The sequence below is a fragment of the Gorilla gorilla genome, chromosome 3, assembly GCF_029281585.2.
Source record: "Gorilla gorilla gorilla isolate KB3781 chromosome 3, NHGRI_mGorGor1-v2.1_pri, whole genome shotgun sequence".
Classification (NCBI taxonomy): Eukaryota; Metazoa; Chordata; class Mammalia; order Primates; family Hominidae; genus Gorilla; species Gorilla gorilla.
In genome coordinates this window covers 139,051,885-139,072,565 of record NC_073227.2, presented here as the reverse complement: position 1 = coordinate 139,072,565, position 20,681 = coordinate 139,051,885, and the positions used below count along the sequence as shown (strand labels likewise).

Sequence of the window (20,681 nt, the reverse complement as noted above, 5' to 3'; positions counted from 1 at the left end):
GTTAATAATGTGGTATTTCTGGCTGGTATAGTTTTTACTTTATTTTTATCCTTTTCTGTAATGTTTGAATTACTTTTATACTGACAATGTGTCATTTTTATATTCCAAAAATTAAAGCCATTTTCAATTCTAGTTTAATTTTAGGGGTTTACAGTATAGACTGTAAAGAAGTCATTTGTAGGACACAGCCATGATTTGATTGAAACAGTGCATTTTAAGATGTGGCACTATACTAATCAAGTCCAAGTATACCAATGACTCCTTTTACTCTTTGACATATTTACCCAAATGAGGGGTTTAAGGAATAGATTAACAATGTCAAACATATCCTCTCTTCTCCCATTTCCATCAAATTTGAATGCTTCATAGAAGTAGACAGCTAAGTCAGAGTATTGTAGCAGTTTTAATAATGGAAATGAATGGTTTTAACTCTACAAGATGGTCTGTATCAGTTGTTTCTTTGGGGTTTCTAGTGGAGGAAGGGAAACAAAACGTAAAAGCTATAAATCATATTGGATCCAAAGTTTGAGTAAAGAAGTTAGATTTATAAAAACATCAATTGTGTTTAAATCCATGCACTGTTAATGACGTTTTTTAAAAAACATATTGATTACATTTTCGTATGGTGGGGAAACTGCTTCATTATTTTAAAAAGTTATAAGGAAAAGAAAATAATTAAGCATTTATTTTTCAAAAGGGCCAGGCTCAGTGTCTCACACCTGTAATCCAGCACTTCGGAAGGTTGAGGTGGGAGGATAGCTTGAAACTAGGATTTCAAGACCAGCCTTGGCAACAAAGCAAAACCCTGTCTCTACAAAAAATAGAAAAAAAAAAATTAGCTGGGTGTGGTGGCACACACCTGTGGTCCTAGCTACTTAGGAGGCTGAGGTGGGAGGAACACTTGGAGTTGGAGGCTGCAGTGAGCTATGATGGTGCCACTACAGTCCAGCCTGGGCAAACTGTTTCCTAAGAAAAATAAAAATAATAAAATAATTAAAAAGGAGCTGCACTGGAAAAGGCTGAATTCAATAGTAATTTGCTAAAATACCATTTTAGGCATAAAAAAAGATCTAGTAAGGTACACATTAAATTGGTAGCATTTTGAGAGCTTTTCTCTTTTTCAAACAAAGATACAAATTATAATTTGGAGAAATTCAAATAAAATCCCCAAACAATACTGTATAAATAATTATCCTTTCCAGAAAACACTTCCTTATTTTTCAAATTCACTGAGACAATATGACCATTCATGGGCATTTTCTTTCTCTCATTATTGTCTTGATTTAAAATAGCTCTAACCAAAAAGAACCTTAAAATCATCAACTCCAAATTTTTTGTTTTATAAATAGAGCAACTGAGAGCCAGTTAGTGTCAGTGATATAGTTAAGGTAATGGAGGTAAGAGAAATTAGACTCATACCTCGAATTCAGGTCTCCTGATTCTCAGTTCAATCAACAGTCTTTCCACTGAAGCTCTTGGATTTGCATCTTGTTACTACATACTATTACATTAAAAATCTGAACACACACATGTACAACATATATATCACTCTTCTAATCACTCTTTACATAAGTTGCTTATTTTTTTTAAAAAAAGCAAAACCTCAGCAAAATCAGGCTTTTCAATGGCTGCCACTCTTGAACTAACAATGAAAGATGTACAGTCATTCATTCATTTATTCAACAACCTTTCAACAGGTATATCAGCCTGCCTTAAGTATCTAGTTATACATGTATGTGGCATATGTTAATCATTCATCTTGAAAGCATTATTTTGGAAAATGCCAAGAACTATGAAAAGATGTGGTTCCTACTTTCAAAGAGCAGAGTGACAATATAAGTGCAAAAAAATGCAAATCATTTAACTAGAAATACCAGTGAGGAACAAGCCCCTATATCATAACATTAGCTATATCAAAACAATAATATCTAAGTATCAAATAGGAAAGGATTCCAATGACTGCAGTCTCCCTTGCCACCGTGGCTCCAGGACACTGAGCCCATGTGAGAATTCGAGACTCGGGTGACAAATGAGGATGACACATTCAGGAGAACATGAGAGCAGCCTCACTAGACAAAACAAGCTTGTCTGATAAGGAAGTTGTGTGGCTGGCCAGGGAAAGGGAGGAGGATAAGTACAATGAAAGGAAGTAAAGGATCTTACAAACCTGAAAAGGGATTTTTCTATGAGAGATGTGCTGGACTGTTGAAACGCACTCCTGGAAAATCACACAATGTCTATAAAGGTGAAATAACTTTCCATACTATGTTGTTACAGTTCCATGAAAATCAATTAAGACAGATTTATGCCGGACTTCCTGTGTTCTCTCTCTCTCACAGACACACACACACACGCACACACACACATCAGGTATCACTTCTGTTTCTTCTGCAGGTAAGGCAATATTAGGTTCAATGTCTCAATTTGCTTAGGAAGCTACAGGGAGAAGAGACTTCAAAAATCTAGATAAAGAAAGAATGGCAATTAAGAGAATGGGAGCAGTGAATAGAGAGAAGAAGGAATTTTCCAGCTCAAATAAGAAAGAGAAACAGAGAGTCAGGGTAATTGGATATCATGAAGAACATAATGGAATAAATAAGATGATGGGATCCTTAATTGAATTTGTGTCTACTCTCAGTCCTGTGTCCGCAGCTGAAGGGACCCACAGTAACCTAGTCAACATGGAGCTATCTGGTCATTGTAGCATGGGGGTAGGATGGAGTAATGAACTTCCTCTCCCTGACCACAGCTCTGCACTGAGATAAAATTGTTCTGATCAACATTTCCCCATCTGGCAGGCCAGCAGCCAAAATACTGGAGACCTGAAAATGGATCACTGCATTTTGACTCCCTACAGCAACCGATAAATGTAATATAATATTTACACAAGTCAATCTAATAGCAGTCATGCTGAGCACCATCCAATGGAAACTGCTATGTTTTTCATGAAAGAAAAAAAATAAAGGTAACTTCTATGGTATTATCCGACTCTCACAGATTTTGTTTTTCATTTTAGCTTGATCTTGACTGATGAAAATAACTCACCACTGTTTGAAAAGCTAAAAACTCCAAGGAGTTGAATGTATTATCATTTACTTAGAAAAAGCAGCCTTATATAGTAATAAGGTCTTGTAATTTAGAAGACAAGCATGTGGGGGTGGAGGTGGGGGAGGGAACAAAATCCTCATTAGCCTTTGCCAAAGGCCCTGGCACAGAATTTTCCTGACTATTCAGAGATCAGTGTCCTATATTTACTTACCAAGGACAATTTATTTTCTTTTATATTTTCAAAGTGCTTGAAATGATTTCTTCTCTTCGTGATGATTTCCATATGCTGTTTCCAATTAAAGGGCAATAGGTTATTCAGCAAATGTGAGGCAGCATTCTAAAACTATTAAATGCCACTTCACAAGGTGGGACTCCAAGGACTACAGGAGCCCTTCCAATGACATCCGGGTCTCAAAAATCACTGAATAGAAGACAGCAGATATGCCTTAATTTCGTAAAAGTTAGTTAGATAAAATTAGAATAACCGCAAACATGCTAATAATAATTTTTAAACTCTTGAATGTTTTCTAAGTACTAAGTGATTTGAATGTATAATTTCTAACCTGAAAACACTCCTTGGAAATGAGGGTTCTGACTAGCCCCATGTTACAAATGAGGAAACTGAGGCACAAAGACTAATACATTGAAAGAAAGTCCATTTGCTCTAAATAGAGCTCAATAGAATTATACGCAATTAATTACAGCTTGAGGTATTTCCTTTTAAAAATCTGTACCATTGGCGGGGCACGGTGGCTCATGCCTGTAATCCTAGCACTTTGGGAGGCTGAGGTGGGCGGATCACGAGGTCAGGAGATCAAGACCATCTTGGCCAACATGGTGAAACCCCTTGTTGAAACTACTGAAAATACAAAAATTAGCTGGGCATGGTGGCATGTGCCTGTAAATCCCAGCCACTCGGGAGGCTGAGGCAGGAGAATCGCTTGAACCAGGGAGTCAGAGGTTGCAGTGAGCCGAGATCACGCCACTGCACTCCAGCCTGGTGACAGAGTGAGATTCCGTTTAAAAAAAAAAATTGTACCATTTTTAAGTGGGACAATCATTTGATTTTATTTGGCCAAATAAAATACATAATTTTAGGATCCCTTCTCTTAAACTGATTAAACTGCATAACAAAGTAATCTTGATTAGTAACTGATACTGCAAACATTTTCTGAAATGTCATATTTATCAAAAATGAAAACTTGCACTGGGTAAAAGCATCATCGCAAGTTGTTCCATCTGGCTTTTGTGCTCTTAATTTTATTGTATATCTGGAGTTCAGTGAATTGGACTACTGCTTTTCTTAATTTTTGAATAAATAAAACTTGTTTAGAAGACAGTTACTTCCTCCTTTAACTAGAATAACAATACTAACGACAAACCCCTTTACTGCATGATTACTGTGTGCCAGGTACACAGAAAGAGAAAGAAGCTTTCTCATGAGCTCATTCTCTTTCAGCATTTTACAATATATTATGTTTTACTGTGCCTGATTAAGTGAATTTCCATATAATTATCTAGTTTCAAGGAAATCATCTTAATATACAGTATTTAAAAAGCCTTCTAAGTTATGTTATTAACTGACTCTTTGGGTCTCAGATTTCTCACCTATAAAACTAAGTAATATTCCAATATTTTTTTATCTACAAAGGCAGCAATTTCATTACATAGTACCTTATTCTACAGATGAGGAAACTAAAGCTCTGAAAAATGTCTTTAAAGTTACACAGTAAGTCTTAACCAGCACTGAAATATTTTTATCCTTTCCATGGGTTAGTTTCCAAACAATATCCAAATAGGATTATCTATTTTTTTAAGGAGAATTGAAATTAAGACACATTAGAAAATACAGCAAAACTCTTCTTTGCTCTAGGTGTGGTGTCAAGGTTAAACATGTTAATAATAATTTTTAAACTCTTGAATGTTTTCTAAGTACTAAGTGATCTAGTACATATCTAAACAGGATCTAGGTATTAAAATTCTCCTCGACACTCCTTAAATTCCTCTTGTCTCACAGGGAGAATACATTTCAGAGGAAGAGAAAAGATTACTTTAATATTATTTTTATCAGAATTGTTACATAAGAGGTTGTAGTGATTATTCACTTAAATAAGTGTTTGACATGGTTTGGCTGTGTCCCCACCCAAATCTCATCTAGAATTGTAGCTCCCATAATTCCCACATGTTATGGGAGGGACCCAGTGGGAGAAAATTAAATCATGGGGGCGGTTTCCCCCATACTATTCTCCTGGTAGTGAATAAGTAAGTCTCACCAGATCTGATGGTTTTATAAGGGGAAATCCCTTTTGCTTGGCTCTCATTCTCTGTCGTCTGCTGCCATTTTCCTTCCACCATGATTGTGAGGCCTTTCCAGCCACGTGGAACTGTGAGTTCATTAAAGCTCTTTTTCTTTATAAATTACTTAGTCTCAGGTATGTCTTTATCGGCAGTGTGAAAATGGACAAATACAGGTGCTCTAGAGACTGGTCAGTAGGCTGCTACATCATGAGAAGCCGAAATGGATGAAAAGGAAATTCGAAGACCACATTGCAAAGTTGTTCTTAAAGGACCTGTGCGTTAGTCATTTAATGATGGGAAAATAACCACATGGCCAGAGTTCCCAGGAGAGAGAGTTTTTCATTTTTATCACTGTGAAAGACTGGACTTCTCATAATAATTTGTCATGGAAATATGTGCCAGCTACATTGGCACATTTACTGTTCCTTGACCATACCAAGCACACTTCTGTCTCAGGGCTCCTGTACCTTTAGAACCCCGTGCCTGGAAGGCTCTTCCCCCAACTATCTAACAAGCCCACTGGATTCTTATCTACATTTATTTTCATCTACAAAATGAAAAGGAAATGAGCACTAACTAACATTGAATCTACTTTACTATGTGGATTTACAGTGGTATCCTGGTCCAGTCTGGTCTGTGGGCCAGACAGACAATTATGTACTTCCCACAGTGCTTTGGTGACCTCACCAAAAAGGGGACCCACCTCCCAGCAGGGTGGAGGGTTTCTCGTCAATTCATTCTCTTTCAGTATTTTGCAATATATTATGTTTTACTGTGCCTGATTAAGTGAATTTCCATATAATTATCTAGTTTCAAGGAAATTGACTCTCACAAAATGATTCCTATTAAAATATGTCTGAAAGGAAGTTAATAATTAAAGATAACACATTTCAAGCACAACAGAAAAACAAGAATACAGCAGAGCTGACTCTTCGCCTGTGCTCCTATGGATACTTTTCATCATATTGTGATATTAATACCATTACTGCTTAATCCTATGTGACAGGTAGAGAAAATATTCAAAATTATCAAGAAGATAATTTGGAATATGGGTTATTTGGAATATGTGACCGAGGAACTTTGCCTTATTGTGTCTTCTGATGTTAGTTTAGTTAGTGTTACTGTGAAGCAATTGGGATTAGGAAGTTATTTAAAAACTAACATCTGAGCAGCAAAAACTTCTGGATTTGTTTTTTCAACAAGGGTTGAAGTCAGGCAATACTCAATTTAAAACTTAACAGAATTTAAGCCAAGCATAATGTTTAGAAAGATCATCATGGGTACAAATTAAAAGTGGCTAAAATAATACAATATGGCAACAAACCAAAATGTATTTTTTTGCAAGTACTGTTGAAGATGCAAAGAAAAATATATCAGAAAATTAGTATAAATAATACTAAAACAAACTACATATTGGAGGAAGTTTCCTGTATGGTTGGATAAAAAAAATATATGTTGCTGGTACATCTCGGCTTATGGCATTTTCAAAATTATATTTCAATACTGAAATAAAAAGTCACTTCTTTGGGGATCCAAGAAAGAAAGATACTGGAGATAAGTTCTCAAAAGTATATGAAGTCTTTAATTCAAGAGAATGAATATTTTGTAGAAAAACTGTGTACACTGATAATCATTGATAAAGTACTTGGCTTTAGCAGGAACTGACAAATATCTATAGATAGATAGATAGATAGATAGATAGATAGATAGATAGATAGATAGATAGATAGAGATTCTAGGGTAAGATTACAAAGGTGCCTTAAATCAAATTCATTCAGTGCATTACTTGTAGGCAAGTTCATGCAGCAAAATAATGGAAGTGCAAAAATGCTACAGGAGGTCATGATTAATTTTATAGAAACCCACATTTAAACCATACTGGAATCTTTAAAATGTAGCAATGATATAGGGAGTGACTAGGAAAAGTTTTTATATCATACAGACATTTGTACCACTGAGGTTCCAATGGTCTCTCTTGCAAATCCTTAAAATACTTGTGGAACCTAAGGATATTTCAGTTTTATTTAACAGATAAATGGATGTTCCAAATTTGTTGACGTTTTCGGTGATGACGAGTGGCTTTTAGTTGCTGGTCACCTGACATATATGTTAGGATACTAAGCATGATATATTCCCTAACATGAATTGCTTTGAAAGCAAATTTTCAAAAAGAAATGAAAGAGAATTCTTGAAAATATTTCTATAGTCAAGTGATTTGGGGCTGGAAATTATTTAAATTTATTATTCTTTAAAACATCATAATAGCACATTTAACTAGGAAGAAGAATTTCTAACCCAATTTCATATTTTTCAAATAAAAAGTACAGCAGGCCGGGTGCGGTGGCTCATGCCTGTAATCCCAGCACTTTGGGAGGCTGAGGTGGGTAGATCCCCTAAAGTCAGGAGTTCCAGACCAGCCTGGCCGACATGGTGAAACCTCATCTCTACTAAAACTACAAAAATTAGCTGGGGATGGTGGCAGGTGCCTGTAATCCCAGCTACTCAGGAGGCTGAGGCAGGAGAATCGCTTGAACCTGGGAGGCAGAGGTTGCAGTGGGCCAAGATGGCACCATTGCACTCCATGTTGGGTGACAAGAGCGAGGCTGCATCTCAAAAACAAAACAAAACAAAACAAAAAAGTACAGCCAGGGTTTAATACTCAAATATACAAATGTAGCCTATTCCAATTAGTTTGTAAGAACAAAGGGTAGACATCAGAGAAAATGAAAATCTACTGGTCAAATTGCAACAAAAATAGTTGCATTATTTGTTGACGAAAATGAAAAATGATTATCAGGTAATGATTCATTTCTTCAGTGTGCACCTGCATATATTAAGAGATTATCATTTCAGCTTTGACAGTCTTTAAACTCAAGAACTGAAATAAATTAAAGTTTCACTAGACCTTTGAATCATTGTACCCCATGGGGTCACATCAAGATTTTCAAAATCTGAAAAAGTCTGTCAATCACATTGTTCTCACTTAAAAAAAAAGTTCTGGTCAGTGAGAATAAAAAGACATTTTGTATTGTCAAGAAAATAAAATAAAAATAGTTTCAAACTATTGTTTATTTCACCTTTTATCTCATGCTTTAAAGTTTTCTTTTTGGGATGTTTTATACTGTATATAAAATATTAGCCCATCAGTACATGTACATATATACTATATTATATATATATGTACATACACCCTGTATATGGGATATGCTCAAAATTGTTTTAATTTAAGAGGCACAGTCAAACCTTTTGGCTACCACTGGTCTAATGGAGGAAACAGACTTGTGAACAAAAGCTTCAGCGTCAGGCTGCACGTGGGAGCTCAAGGTGAAAGCTGTGTGTGATCACAGCAACATGGAAGAGCAAGTGCTCCCCTCCGACTAGACAATTGAGTCAAACCTCTCAGAGAACTGACTTTAACAGAGATTTCCAGGGTAAGTAAAATTTCTCCTAGCATTTTAGGGAAGGTGCCAGGAGATGGGGTGGACAAGCATTCCAGCCAAGGACACAGCAGGGATGAAGCAACCAGGGAGGAACAGTGTTTGAGAGAACTGTGGTATTTTCAAATAGCTAAATGCACTTCTGGGAGGGTGACAGGTGATGGGGCTGGACAGTTTGTCAGCATCCAGATCACAGAGAGTTTCGTGTGCCACAGCGGGGCCGTCGGCCTGTGAACAAGCCTCACTGCAGGGTGGCAGCTAAGGGCATGGGCTTTGTCATCAAACTGGCTTCTGTCCTGGTTTTGCCATTTACTAACTATATGATCTTCAATTTTTTACTTAACTTCTCTAAGCCTCAGTTTCGTCCACTGTTAAAAAAAATGATTGTAGGAATATTAGGAACAAAATAATTCCTAAAGTGCTTAACCCATGTCTGCACATAAGATAAAACCAATGTTATGGTTATCTCAATGACAGTGATGGGGAGCCTTTGAAGTATTTTAAGCAGTGACATAACAGGTGATTTAGAAAAATCTCTCTGGCAGCTCTCTGTAGCATGAACTCAAGGAATGTGAAACCAGAAACAAGGAGACCAGTTACAGGGCCAATATAATTATCTAAGAGACAAAAATAAGGACCTGAGCCGACGTGGTGGGAGCAGGAACACAGAGCAGGAAATGGAATAGGGGCTACTGAGGAGGTAGAAAATCAGTATCTAGACTGCCAGCAAAACACATTGGATTTATAACCTCTTAATAATTTCACCTCTGATATGTCTTGAACTGCATGACAAAATTCTCAAAAATGGTCAGCTGCTTGAAGGTTTTTGCTTCAAAAACAAGGTATCATGCCATAGTTTTCAAGAAGACATGGAAAATCTTGCTAAGAAAATAGAAAATTACCATCCTTCAGAAAGCAGAATTATAAATGTTTCTAGCCTACTTCTATTTTATTTCCTAAATTATTCGTTCTGGAAATAAAGGTTTCAAATAAAATGATTTGACATTAAGTAATTGAGATTATACTTAATGTCAGAACAAGAAAAGCAGGTTTGGTTTAAGGGGTCACAAAAATCTCTCCAGCATGCTCTTGTTGAGATGCTGTCTTCCCGTCTTAACTGGCTGTTCAAACTACACTAGACCCAAAAGTGACATGTGTAGGAGCTTAGAACACAAGCCCTGGTTCCAGGCTCTTTAGATGTGAACCCCAGCTCTGATCATACATACCCATGTGACCTGGAGAAGTCACTTAACCTCTTTGTGCCCCTGTAATGGGGATCTTAACTAAGGGTAACCTCAGAGTTCTGTCATTATATTTAAAAGGTGATTCAAGAAGTGCCTGGCACCTAGTAAACATCATATATGAGCTTCTTAAATAAAATTTTCTCCAGAAGATACTATTAAAGGCAACAAGATATTTGGGGTTAAATGACACTCATTGGTCATGATTACAGATTTCCTAGGATAAAAATAACATGTCCTGAAAAGGTGAAATTCAAGAAGGTAAATTTTGTTAAACGGGATGAAGGAAGAAGGGTGAAGGAAGGGGGAGTATCTATAGGTAGAATCACATAAAATATTGATATGGTTTGCTCTGCATCCCCACTGAAATCTCATCTCAAATTGCAATCCTCACATGTTGAGGGAGGGAACTGGTGGGAGGTGATTGGATCATGGGGGTGGTTTCCCCCATGCTGTTCTCATGATAGTGAGTGAGCTCTCACGAGATCTGATGGTTTGAAAGTGTTTGGCAGTCCCTCACTCACTCTCTCTCTCTCCTGATGCCATGTAAGATGTGCCTTGCTTCCCCTTCACTTTCTCCCATGATTGTAAGTTTCCTGAGGCCTCCCCAGCCACGTGAAACTGTGAGTCAATTAAACCTCTTTCCTTTATAAATTACCCAGTCTCAAACAGTTCTTTGTAGCAGTGTGAAAATGAACTAATACAGACATAAATCCATAATTCTGTTCAGGAAAGGTCATCCTTCATTTTTTTTTATCAATCCAGCACCCACACTGCTTCAAAATACAAGAGGAGAAGCTAGTCATTTGTGAGTAGGATTATAAAAATCCAAAGACCAATGGTTAGGAAATAGTTATTTGTTACATAATCTAGAGGCACAATTTTTCATTCACAATGTTCCAAATGGTAATTCCACCACATTTTGCTGTTCATTTATCTGAAACACACCAGATTTATATGCTAGTTAAAGGAAACTATATCCAATAATCTGCCACATGCAAAGAATTTCACAAAGACTTGAAGATACAGTTTGTTGAGACTCTGGCCATCTCTGCTTTTGAAAAACAGAAAAGAATGATAGACGATTTAGAAACACTAGGTGCCTAAAGTAATCCAAAACTATAAACATGTTCTCACTGAGGTTGTCAAATAATGAAATATCCCTCAAAAGAGCAGACGTTATGTTCTTTCTGAGATGAGTCTTTTAACTTCGTGAAGGTGTTTACTCTTCAGAATTGTTTAATGAACCTGTTTCAGAAATTCTCCATTTGCTTTTATAAGAACCTCACTGCATTCAGTTTCATCACGAATCTGTTAGAAAAGACACAATAAACTTGGAGTCCATATATTCTTCAGGTTTATTGATAAGCAGACTGGTTCCATTTCCAGTCTTTCCCCCATTGCACATTATCTTACAGATGTGTTCCTGTAATCCTTTTCCTTAGGCCCTTTAAAAAAAAGAATAGTTTGTTATCAATGTTTTCAAGGATTAAGGTTAGATTTAGTGAGATTCTATTTCATACCAACCCTGTATTAAAGTCATTGCAATTTTCAACAATACTAAGTGACAGCCTGTTCTTTTTATCCAGGCTGACGCAGGGGAGTAGTATGATGCCCCTAACAGAGGGAAAGAATTATATTTAACTTTGGGCTTCTTTATATAATGCTTTTGCAATTAATTTATTTTTCAGTATCAGTTTTTTTAATCTATAAACTGAGAATTATAAAACTTTATCAACCGAATTAATATTAAAAGAGATAACATATCTGGTAATATCTTTATTAAATAATATCTTTATTAAAATATGCTTAATCACTTAATTTTTAAATTGATTTTAAGCCCTTTCTAGGAATTTTAAACACAGACATGCTTATAGAAGTTAGTGTGCTCTAGATAAATCTATTAAGTAGGCGATATTAAAAAATCCTTATTTTGGAATTGTATATTTTAAGGGAGGTTTCTGAAAGATGAAAATGAGATAAAATATTCATTATGCATGAACTTTGCCATTAGCTGGACATAGCACATATGTAGCTTACATGTGTCAAGCCCTTGCCATGGGCCAGGAAAAGTTGCAAGTGCTTTGCTAGTATTATCTCTTCAAATGTTCCTCAAAACCTAAACAGTAGGTATGAAAAAATCCTCATTTTAGAGATGAGGAAATTGTGGCACAGAAAGGCTACATTGCTTGCCGATGGTTAAGCTACAAAAAATGATGAGATTTGATTTTTCTTCTTCCTTATTGGTGGAAACAGGTGCCCGAGAGGATAAAAGTAGGTTAAAGTGGTCCCAAAAGGAAAGATTATTTAAAAGAAATACCATAGTTTGTACCCAGCCTTGATTTAATTATTGGTCTGGGGTTCACCCTGGACATCAGGATTTATAAACATTCCAAAGGGAATTCTGATGTGTGGTCAAGATTCACAACCACTGCTATAGAAAGTTGAGGCCAAAAAATTCTGATGTTCTACTGCACAGCAGGGTACTATAGTTGATAATAATGTATTGTATATTTCAAAATAGCTAAATAAAAGAAGTTTAAATGTTCTCGTCACAAAGAAATGATAAATATTTGAGGTGACGGATATGCTAATTAGCCTGATTTGATCATTCCACAATGTATACATGTATCACTACATCACATTGTACCCCATAATACATGCAACTATTATTTGTCAATTAAAAATAAAATAAAACTTAAAAAAGAAGATATATATATGAATATATATTATATATATTTTGCTGGTTCATGAAATCATCATCATCAATCATCTAAGATTCTTTACTGCTCTGATGTTCTATAATTGTCATGAAAATTCAAGAAGAGGTTAAAAAAAAAGTGAGGCCAGATAGGTCCCCATAGGGCTTGACGGGTGGTGGCACATTATGTCCCTTCCGCCCTTCCCCACTGCTTCTCTCCTAGTCAACTTAAGAGGAAGACCAGACAGAGGCTAAAAATTATCTGAGTTTTTGGCACTGTGAGCAGGTCATAATAGTGGTGGGAGGGTTTTCCCTTTCTGAAGCCAGAATGGATGGGCTGCCTGGGTCAGCGGGAGTGGGGAAGAGGAGGTATTGGGAAGCTCCAAAATGATTACGGTAAAGATCAGGGGAACTGGCAAGAGGGGAGACTAGCAGTTTATTTCCTGGTGGCTTGTCTTCTCCATCCGTGGACTTGCTAGCCTGCCTAGTGCCTTCATAAGTGGGAGTGGGTGGACGTGTTGGGGGAACGTCAGGGGAACAAAACTGGAGAAAGATGCAGGGGGAAGGAGAGTAGGAGAAAAGGGAGGAAGAAGAGAGAGAGAGATAATATGATTTGCTTTAAAAACAATTGTCTTTGTTTAATACTCAATAAAAGTTCAGAGTTCTTATTCTAAGTTGAGAATTCTATATTCTGACAGTAATATTCAAGAAACACTTCTCTAGGCTAACTGAAACTATACATCTGCCTAATAGCAAAAAGCATCCCAGGTTACTAAAGTCTGATTCACATTTTAAAAAAAAAAAAAGAAGAAAAAGAAAGAGGAAGAATATACACTTCTTGTTATGCCCAGTCAAATTTTCATTCATTTTGCCTAGAAATATTAGTTTCAACATGATCATCAATGGAAGTCACATGAGTTGGTGATAAGTTTTCATGACTAACATACATAAAGAACACGTGATTGATATGAACCTGTGTGATGTAAATGATTTTTTTTAAGGAGTGTCAACTCATTCCATTATAAACATATATTTCTTCCAGTAACTGCTTTCAACATGATAAAGATGAATCCCTTTGTTAGTAACATTTTGGGCAGATCTCATCTTTTCTGGTGGCTTTTGGTTATTAAAACAGTCAACTTTAATTAAAGCTTCAGTCAACTATCTGACTCTAAACTCTCTCCCTAGTCACTGTGGCCAGGCTTGTGGCTCCAGGGTGTGGCATGGAAAGGAGGGTACCTGCTCTTTACCCATATCCCTCTAGCCCCTCCATGGTTGAGGGAAGGAGGAAAGATGTGAAGAGGAAAGGGGCAGATAGATATATTTATTCATAACTGAATGAGGTGGCGTTTCTCTCTTCTTTGGGTGTTGTGCTTCTTTGGTTAATGTGAGCACCCATTAATGTCCTCTCTGAAGCTGGTGTCCAAATTCTGGAGCATGTGTATGGTTTCTTCCGGGAGAGCTAGAGGACCTCATTAGTGCACAGTCCCCTAACACAGGAAATCAGGCTTCTGATAATCTCTTCTGTACCCCCTACAAGCCCATTGGTTCATCAAGATACCAGCTTTCTCCTGCTAGACTCTGGTTGAGTTTGGCCTTTCTGGGTAGGGCCTTGGCAAGATGGTTCAAATCTAGCCACCTTTTGTGATAGTCACTCATCCACAGGAAATGCAAGGATCCTTGCCTTGCCAAATGGGGACATCAGTATGCAGTGTCATTGTGACATACACATTAAACCTAACTGGATATTTTGCATATTTTTCACAGCAATCTTCTTAATATAGCTTCCAAAATAACTTCTCTTTGTCAGTTAATTAGTGTTTAAGAATATAAACTAATTTATACATTTGGCTAAAAATACTTCACATGTGTATATCTTATAATTTCCAAAGTGTGTCTTAATATCTTTATTACCAGTTTTCATATATAGGAAGGGGCATTTATTCTCAAGTATACATATTCAAACACATTAAAATCTTTTTCCCCCTTTAGAAATACCTATGTTTCTGGAATTCTTCTATCTGAAACATTTTAAAAACCTTACTGATGGCACTAAGGGATAAGAATTATATTATCTGAAATGTGCTTTGTGTAAATAATACATTTTTATTCAAAATCTTAAAGAACACATATCCAATAATAGATAAGAATTATTAAATTCATTTTGGCCTTATGAAATGAAGGATTATACAATGTCACCTCAATTTTAATGAATAATTATTTGAAACTTTGAACTAAATTCAGTAGAATACATACTATAGTGGTGCATAAGATTTGAAGAAAAAATAAATTTCTAACTATATTAAAACATATAAAGGATAAACAGTCTGAACATTTTTTTCTTAATTATTTTCAAAATGTGAGTAATTTTTCAATTGCAGGTAAGATTTTTTGTAAAACAAAAATTTCTCCCCACTCCTTTATATGAGGATTTTTCAAAGTGATTTGCCAAAAGTATGTCCTGAGACAAGGCCAGATAAGTACATGTCCCAAAAGAGAGAGTTTCGTAAAGAAGAAGTGCTCACATTCTTTTTTGTAAAGCTATCTGCACACACAGTGGGGTTTTCTGTTTGGATAAATTTGTTTCTGTTTATAATCTCTTGAAAATATACTTTGCAGAGTATTATGCTATAACTCAGTGTTAGAAATGTTTGCCTCCCATCACATATATTTAGAATATAAATTAAAAGATATACAAACATTTTAAAAACAAGCTTATGTTACTGATTACTTGGGCTTTTAAAAATTCGGTTTATTTTTTAAAACAAAACAGATTTTCGTGCCATTGAGCTTAACTGTCAATGACAAGTTTTGATAATAAATATTCCTGTTATTTATCTTTAAAATTTGGGGTTTGCGTATAGTTCAACCAGCTAGCCAAATACTAAACATGTTTGAACATATCTCAGAAGTGACTAAATATGTCAATATAAGGATATTTATCGGGAATTATAAAGTTATTCAATTTTTTATTGTTCTTAATAACATTAGACTGGTTTTTTGCACTATTTCTGCCTGTTAGATTTTTACTCTATATAGAATTATGAAAAACCTAAATATGTAGATATTTCACAACAAGCCAAAATGTGTTATTGTCTACAGAACTGCTTTGTAGCATTCCCATTTTAAGGAGCATGGTTCAAGCACTCGCCGAAATTTTCTTTTCTTTGAAAATTTAAGTTTTCCTTCAACTCCCAAATTAATTTTGTGCATGTTATTCAAAACTGTGAACATTTGATTTGACAGCAACCATCTCTCTAGCCTTTCTGTCTCTTTCCTTGCATCCAGCCCTAATAAGCTATCACCAGTCCTTACAAGAAGAGAAAGTTTATGCCCAAGCAACATTCACTTTGCCTTGAACACATTGAGATACCATGAATAGAACTGAATTGACTTAATATTTTAAATAAAATACAGTGATCCTAATGAGGCAATGGACTTGATAACAGAGAAAGTGATAAGCACTTTGTTCCAAGGGATTTCTCCCACAAATAATGCTAGTATAAGAAATCAAATATAATCATTTGAACTAAAAAAAAAAAAGACCAACAAAAGTGTGCATTGCCACAGTAATTTAGAACTTACATCTTCTATAGATAGCTCTTTAGTCTTTTTAACATATGGACAAAAGGTAGACTGTAGACTACAGTCTGTCTCTCTCTCTCTCTCTCTCTCTTGCACACACAAACACACAAAAATTAAGGCAAACTTCCAGATACTTTTATAATGATATTTTAAAATCTATAGCTCTAAGTATAGTATCACAAACTACAAAAGCAAAGCAAACATCTAGATGCTTTAATAATGATCTTTTGAAAACCACAAATGTATTGCTGGGTATTTTAGGAAGGATGATTTAGGGGGAGTGTAGGACTGGATTCTGACATAGCCTAACAACCTTACTGAATCCTGAAAATAGAGATGCCATTAGCAGAGAATCTCCTCCACAGCACCCTTTCCTAGCAATCTGCTTCAGCTCTTCAGTGAATTGCCGCAAAGAGGTCCCACATTGAAATCGTCACATGGAGAACTCAGAAGAAACCCACTACCCACTCTATTCTTCAGGCCTGGCTGCCAAAGAGCCACTAGAGAACAACAGCACTCAGCCACTCTGTCCCCATATTTCAATTAGTAGGCAAGCGATTCTAAAACTGTACACTATCAGGATCGTAGAATACTTGGGCAAGACAGAGCTTCGTAGACTGCACAGTCCAATTTCTTCCTTACTTCTTTACCACCTAAGTTAAAATCTTTGTCTCTCTCTCCCTACACACACACACACACACACACACACACACACACACACAGAGAGAGAGAGAGAGAGAGAGAGAGAAACCGATGAGACAGGAAGGGTGAGAGATTTTCCTAAGGCCAGGCTGCAAGTTAGATCAGAGCTGGAATTAGAACCCAAATCTCATACCTAGAGCCAGCCAACTGCTATTCTAGACTCAGGACAAATCTGCTTCAGTGTCATGAATTCTACATATGCTAAATTGGGCATTCATATTTTATCTGAGGTTGCCTGCTATTGACTCCTAAAGGAACCCAACAAAACCACCTTTCTGAGCCTTTAATCACTCTGCCAGTTCCAAGCTGAAAACTCAAGGCAAGTTACTTAACATCTCTGGGCTCTTTCCTCATCTAAAATTCATGGGTTGAACTGCAGACCTCGGAGGAACTTTCCAGTTATAAAAACTCTGCTTTTCATCTACTGTTTTATGGCTCATTCTTGATGTTTGCAATTTTCACTAGGTGGCAGGATTCCACCATCACATTACGAAAGGATTTACATATGATGCCTGGAAGCAAAAAGAAGTTTCAAAGAAACTTCTTTCTTCGCAAACGACACTAAAAAAAAAAAAAAACGTAAAAGGCAGAGGGAAACAATAACTACAAAAAACAAAAGTAAAAGCCAGAGGGAAACAAACAATAACTACAAAGGCAATGGCCCATGTATTTCATAAAGATCTGTACCCATTTTTAATATAAGCATAAAATAGGAAATTAATCCCATGCTCTTGCATGTTCTTCAATACAATACTATAATTTGCAATTTGATGATAAGGTTAGGTAAAAGTTTGCTTAGTTTTGTGCATTTTAAGTTTTATTTTAGCTGAATGCCAATTAGAGAATACCAGATCCCCTTGGGCTAACCAGTAATGCAGGCAATCTAATGGCAATAAAAACTTAAAGCATTTTAAATAGTTATTAATGTGTTACAAAGTTACCTCTTAGTTACTCATAATATATTTAGATTACCTTCTAAGTTTATTTTTGAGATCTTGACCAAAAGAGTACATAAGAAGGAATACAGCACTTGGATTTTTGCATTTATTTGTCAAATCCTTAAAAGGGTATTCTTTTAAATAGATTTTATGACACTTCATCATACTTTTAAAATTATTGCCCAAAATTGGCCTTTTCATGAATGCTGCATAATAAATGTCACTACCAACACTCTATATGAGTCCCCAAAATAGCCAAGCAAAGTCGTTATGCTGAACTGAGCGTTTCTCCTCTGCCAGAGCCAAGTGAAGTGACATGAAACAATAACTCAACTGAACATTCTAAAATTGCCTGGAAGAAACGCTCCCCAGTGTCTTGCTTGTTGTCAGAAGAACATGGTTAACTAGGCCTTTTCCTCAGCTGATAAATATGGCATTCTTCCCACCCACCCCTCATCGATTGCAAGTTAATTACATAGGATGTGGCCCATTACTCTCCAAAGTTTCTTAGAAAATAACTCACTTCCTAGAAAAATCTTAATATCCGCAGCAAAATCAAATAATACTTAGACTTCTGCATCAGAACTTGAAAACACCATCAACAGGTTGCTTTCATTCCTTCCTTCCTAGCACAGAGCCATGACACTTCGTTCAGGTCCTACCTTTGCAACTTGTAAGGGCTGCTTCTGCTCCTTGCCACCTTGCAATCTGAACCCCCAGGGCGCCCCTCCAGTCATGGAAATGCAGATAAAATCCCCTGTGCCCATGTTTTCCTTTTAGTTGGGCAGCATGAAGAGCTTGACAAGACAGACGAAGCTTGGGTGCGGTAGAGGATGCGCACTCAGCTTCGGGCGCCTGCCGAGGACGCAAGACTGGGTAATGCAGAGCGTCCGCCGCTGCTGCAGCCGCTGCCCCAGCCGCCGCCCCAGCCGCCTGCTGCGAATTTGTGCGGCTAATGGGCTCATTCTCAAGGAGGCAGAGGCGCTCGCAGCATCCAGGACACAGCCCACTCTTGCGTCACTCTCCTTTGCTCGGCCCACCTTCGAGGAAAGGAAAGCAGCTTCACACACAGGAGAATGTCCTCACGTGGGGCGAGATAAGGGAAAGGAGGACGGAAGGGAGAGCTAAAGTTATCTTGCACTAACAGATTAAATCCAAGCAGTTAAAGGTATAAGTATGATTGAAAAACTTACATTTAATAATTCTGTAAATAGTAAAGGACACATGAAGGTTTAATCTCCACGCCATGAATGACGTCCTAAAATATGAGCGTTGGGAATTCAACTACTAGAGGATTAGATTCTCTCAAATAAATGTTTTGAGACTTGCCACATTTATGAATGGAATAGACAAAAAAGAGTTAAAATGAGTTAAATTACTACTTTTCTGTCTGCAGTCTGCTGAATTATTCCTATAAAAGGAAACAAAAGAAAGCACAAACTTTTTGTTAATAAACCTCCAGCTCTGAAAAGTACCTTTCTGAACCATATATTTAGAGAAAGGGGAAGAGAAGAGACAGAAAGGGAGAGAGAAAGAGAGAAAATGAATATGAATTTTTCTCCTGGAAACTACATTCTTATAATTACATCTATTGCATAGTTTTGGGTATGTTAAATTTTAACGTGTTTTGTTTTCTTTCTACCTGCTGATCTTCTTAAACCTAAACCCAACAGTTAGTCAACTGCATAAAATGTACAATGTCACCTACAGGTTTCTTATTTTTATAGTTTGTCATCCCATGTCATGAATCTGGGTGGTCCAATATAAAAGCAGATTTTGTATATTCCAAGTATTTAAATGTTTTAAATCTGAATACAATCTGCCAAAAATGTACAAATAGGACATTTTAATTTTCCCATAATACTTTTGTTTTCCATAACATCCATCCACATAAAAACATACTAAATAAGGAAGAGCCTGGGAAAGTTTGTTTGTGTTACTTGTGGTACCAAACAAAATTTCCAGACATGCTGCCTGTTTCAGCACTAAGAAGCACTATATACAGTAAGTCCTCACTTAAAACGTCACAGATAGGTTCATGGAAACTGTGACTTTAAAACCAATTTTACCATCGACTAATTGATAAAAACAAGATTAAGTGACTACAGTCTATTTCTGGTCACAAAGATATCACCAAACTTTTAAATAAGATTAAAACACTTCTAATATTAAACATGGAAATAAATGTCAGCTACACATGCATTTAAGAAAGATTAATAAAAACAAGATAATCATGGACCCAATTTTTGGTGAATCAGTGAGTGAGGGCAGCTGTAGTGGTGGTGGATTCAATCAAGGAATAAATGTTTGCAAAAGGAAAATTATAAGGAGTACCTCCTGTCACAATGCAGTTCAAAACCACCACAAATATAGCAGGCTCACTGAGAAATTTCATACGGCATCATCTATTGTTGTGCATTTGTGTGATTAACATATTTTATGAATTTTTATTTGACAATAATTTGCACCCATACATTCATTCCTCCTCCAGCCCACTTATTCCCATGCAGGGTCTCCAGTGGCTTGAGCTTCTCCCTGCAGCTTAGGGCGCAAGGCAGGAATCAGCCCTGGACAGCCCTGACCATCCCTTCAGAGGGTGCACACACACACACACACACACACACACACACACACTCTCTCACTCACTCAGACGGGGACCATTTAGACACGCCAGTTCATCTCATGAGCACAGCTTTGGGATGTGGCAGGAAACCAGAGGACCTGGAGAAAA

The 20,681-nt window shown here is 36.6% G+C and overlaps 1 protein-coding gene across 2 annotated transcripts in view; it reads right to left on the bottom strand.

Moving 5' to 3' along the window:
• Positions 1 to 18,985, bottom strand: part of SYNPO2 (synaptopodin 2) — a 171,729-nt gene extending 152,744 nt beyond the window's left edge. The window contains exon 1 of one of the 2 annotated variants that reach the window (XM_019025663.3): positions 18,613 to 18,985. In XM_019025663.3, the coding sequence (XP_018881208.1) occupies positions 18,613 to 18,717 (105 nt within the window). In that variant the 5' untranslated portion in view covers positions 18,718 to 18,985. The remainder of the gene's footprint in view (positions 1 to 18,612) is intronic. The other variant, XM_004040320.5, reaches the window with a different exon arrangement.
• Positions 18,986 to 20,681: the final 1,696 nt, after the last annotated feature.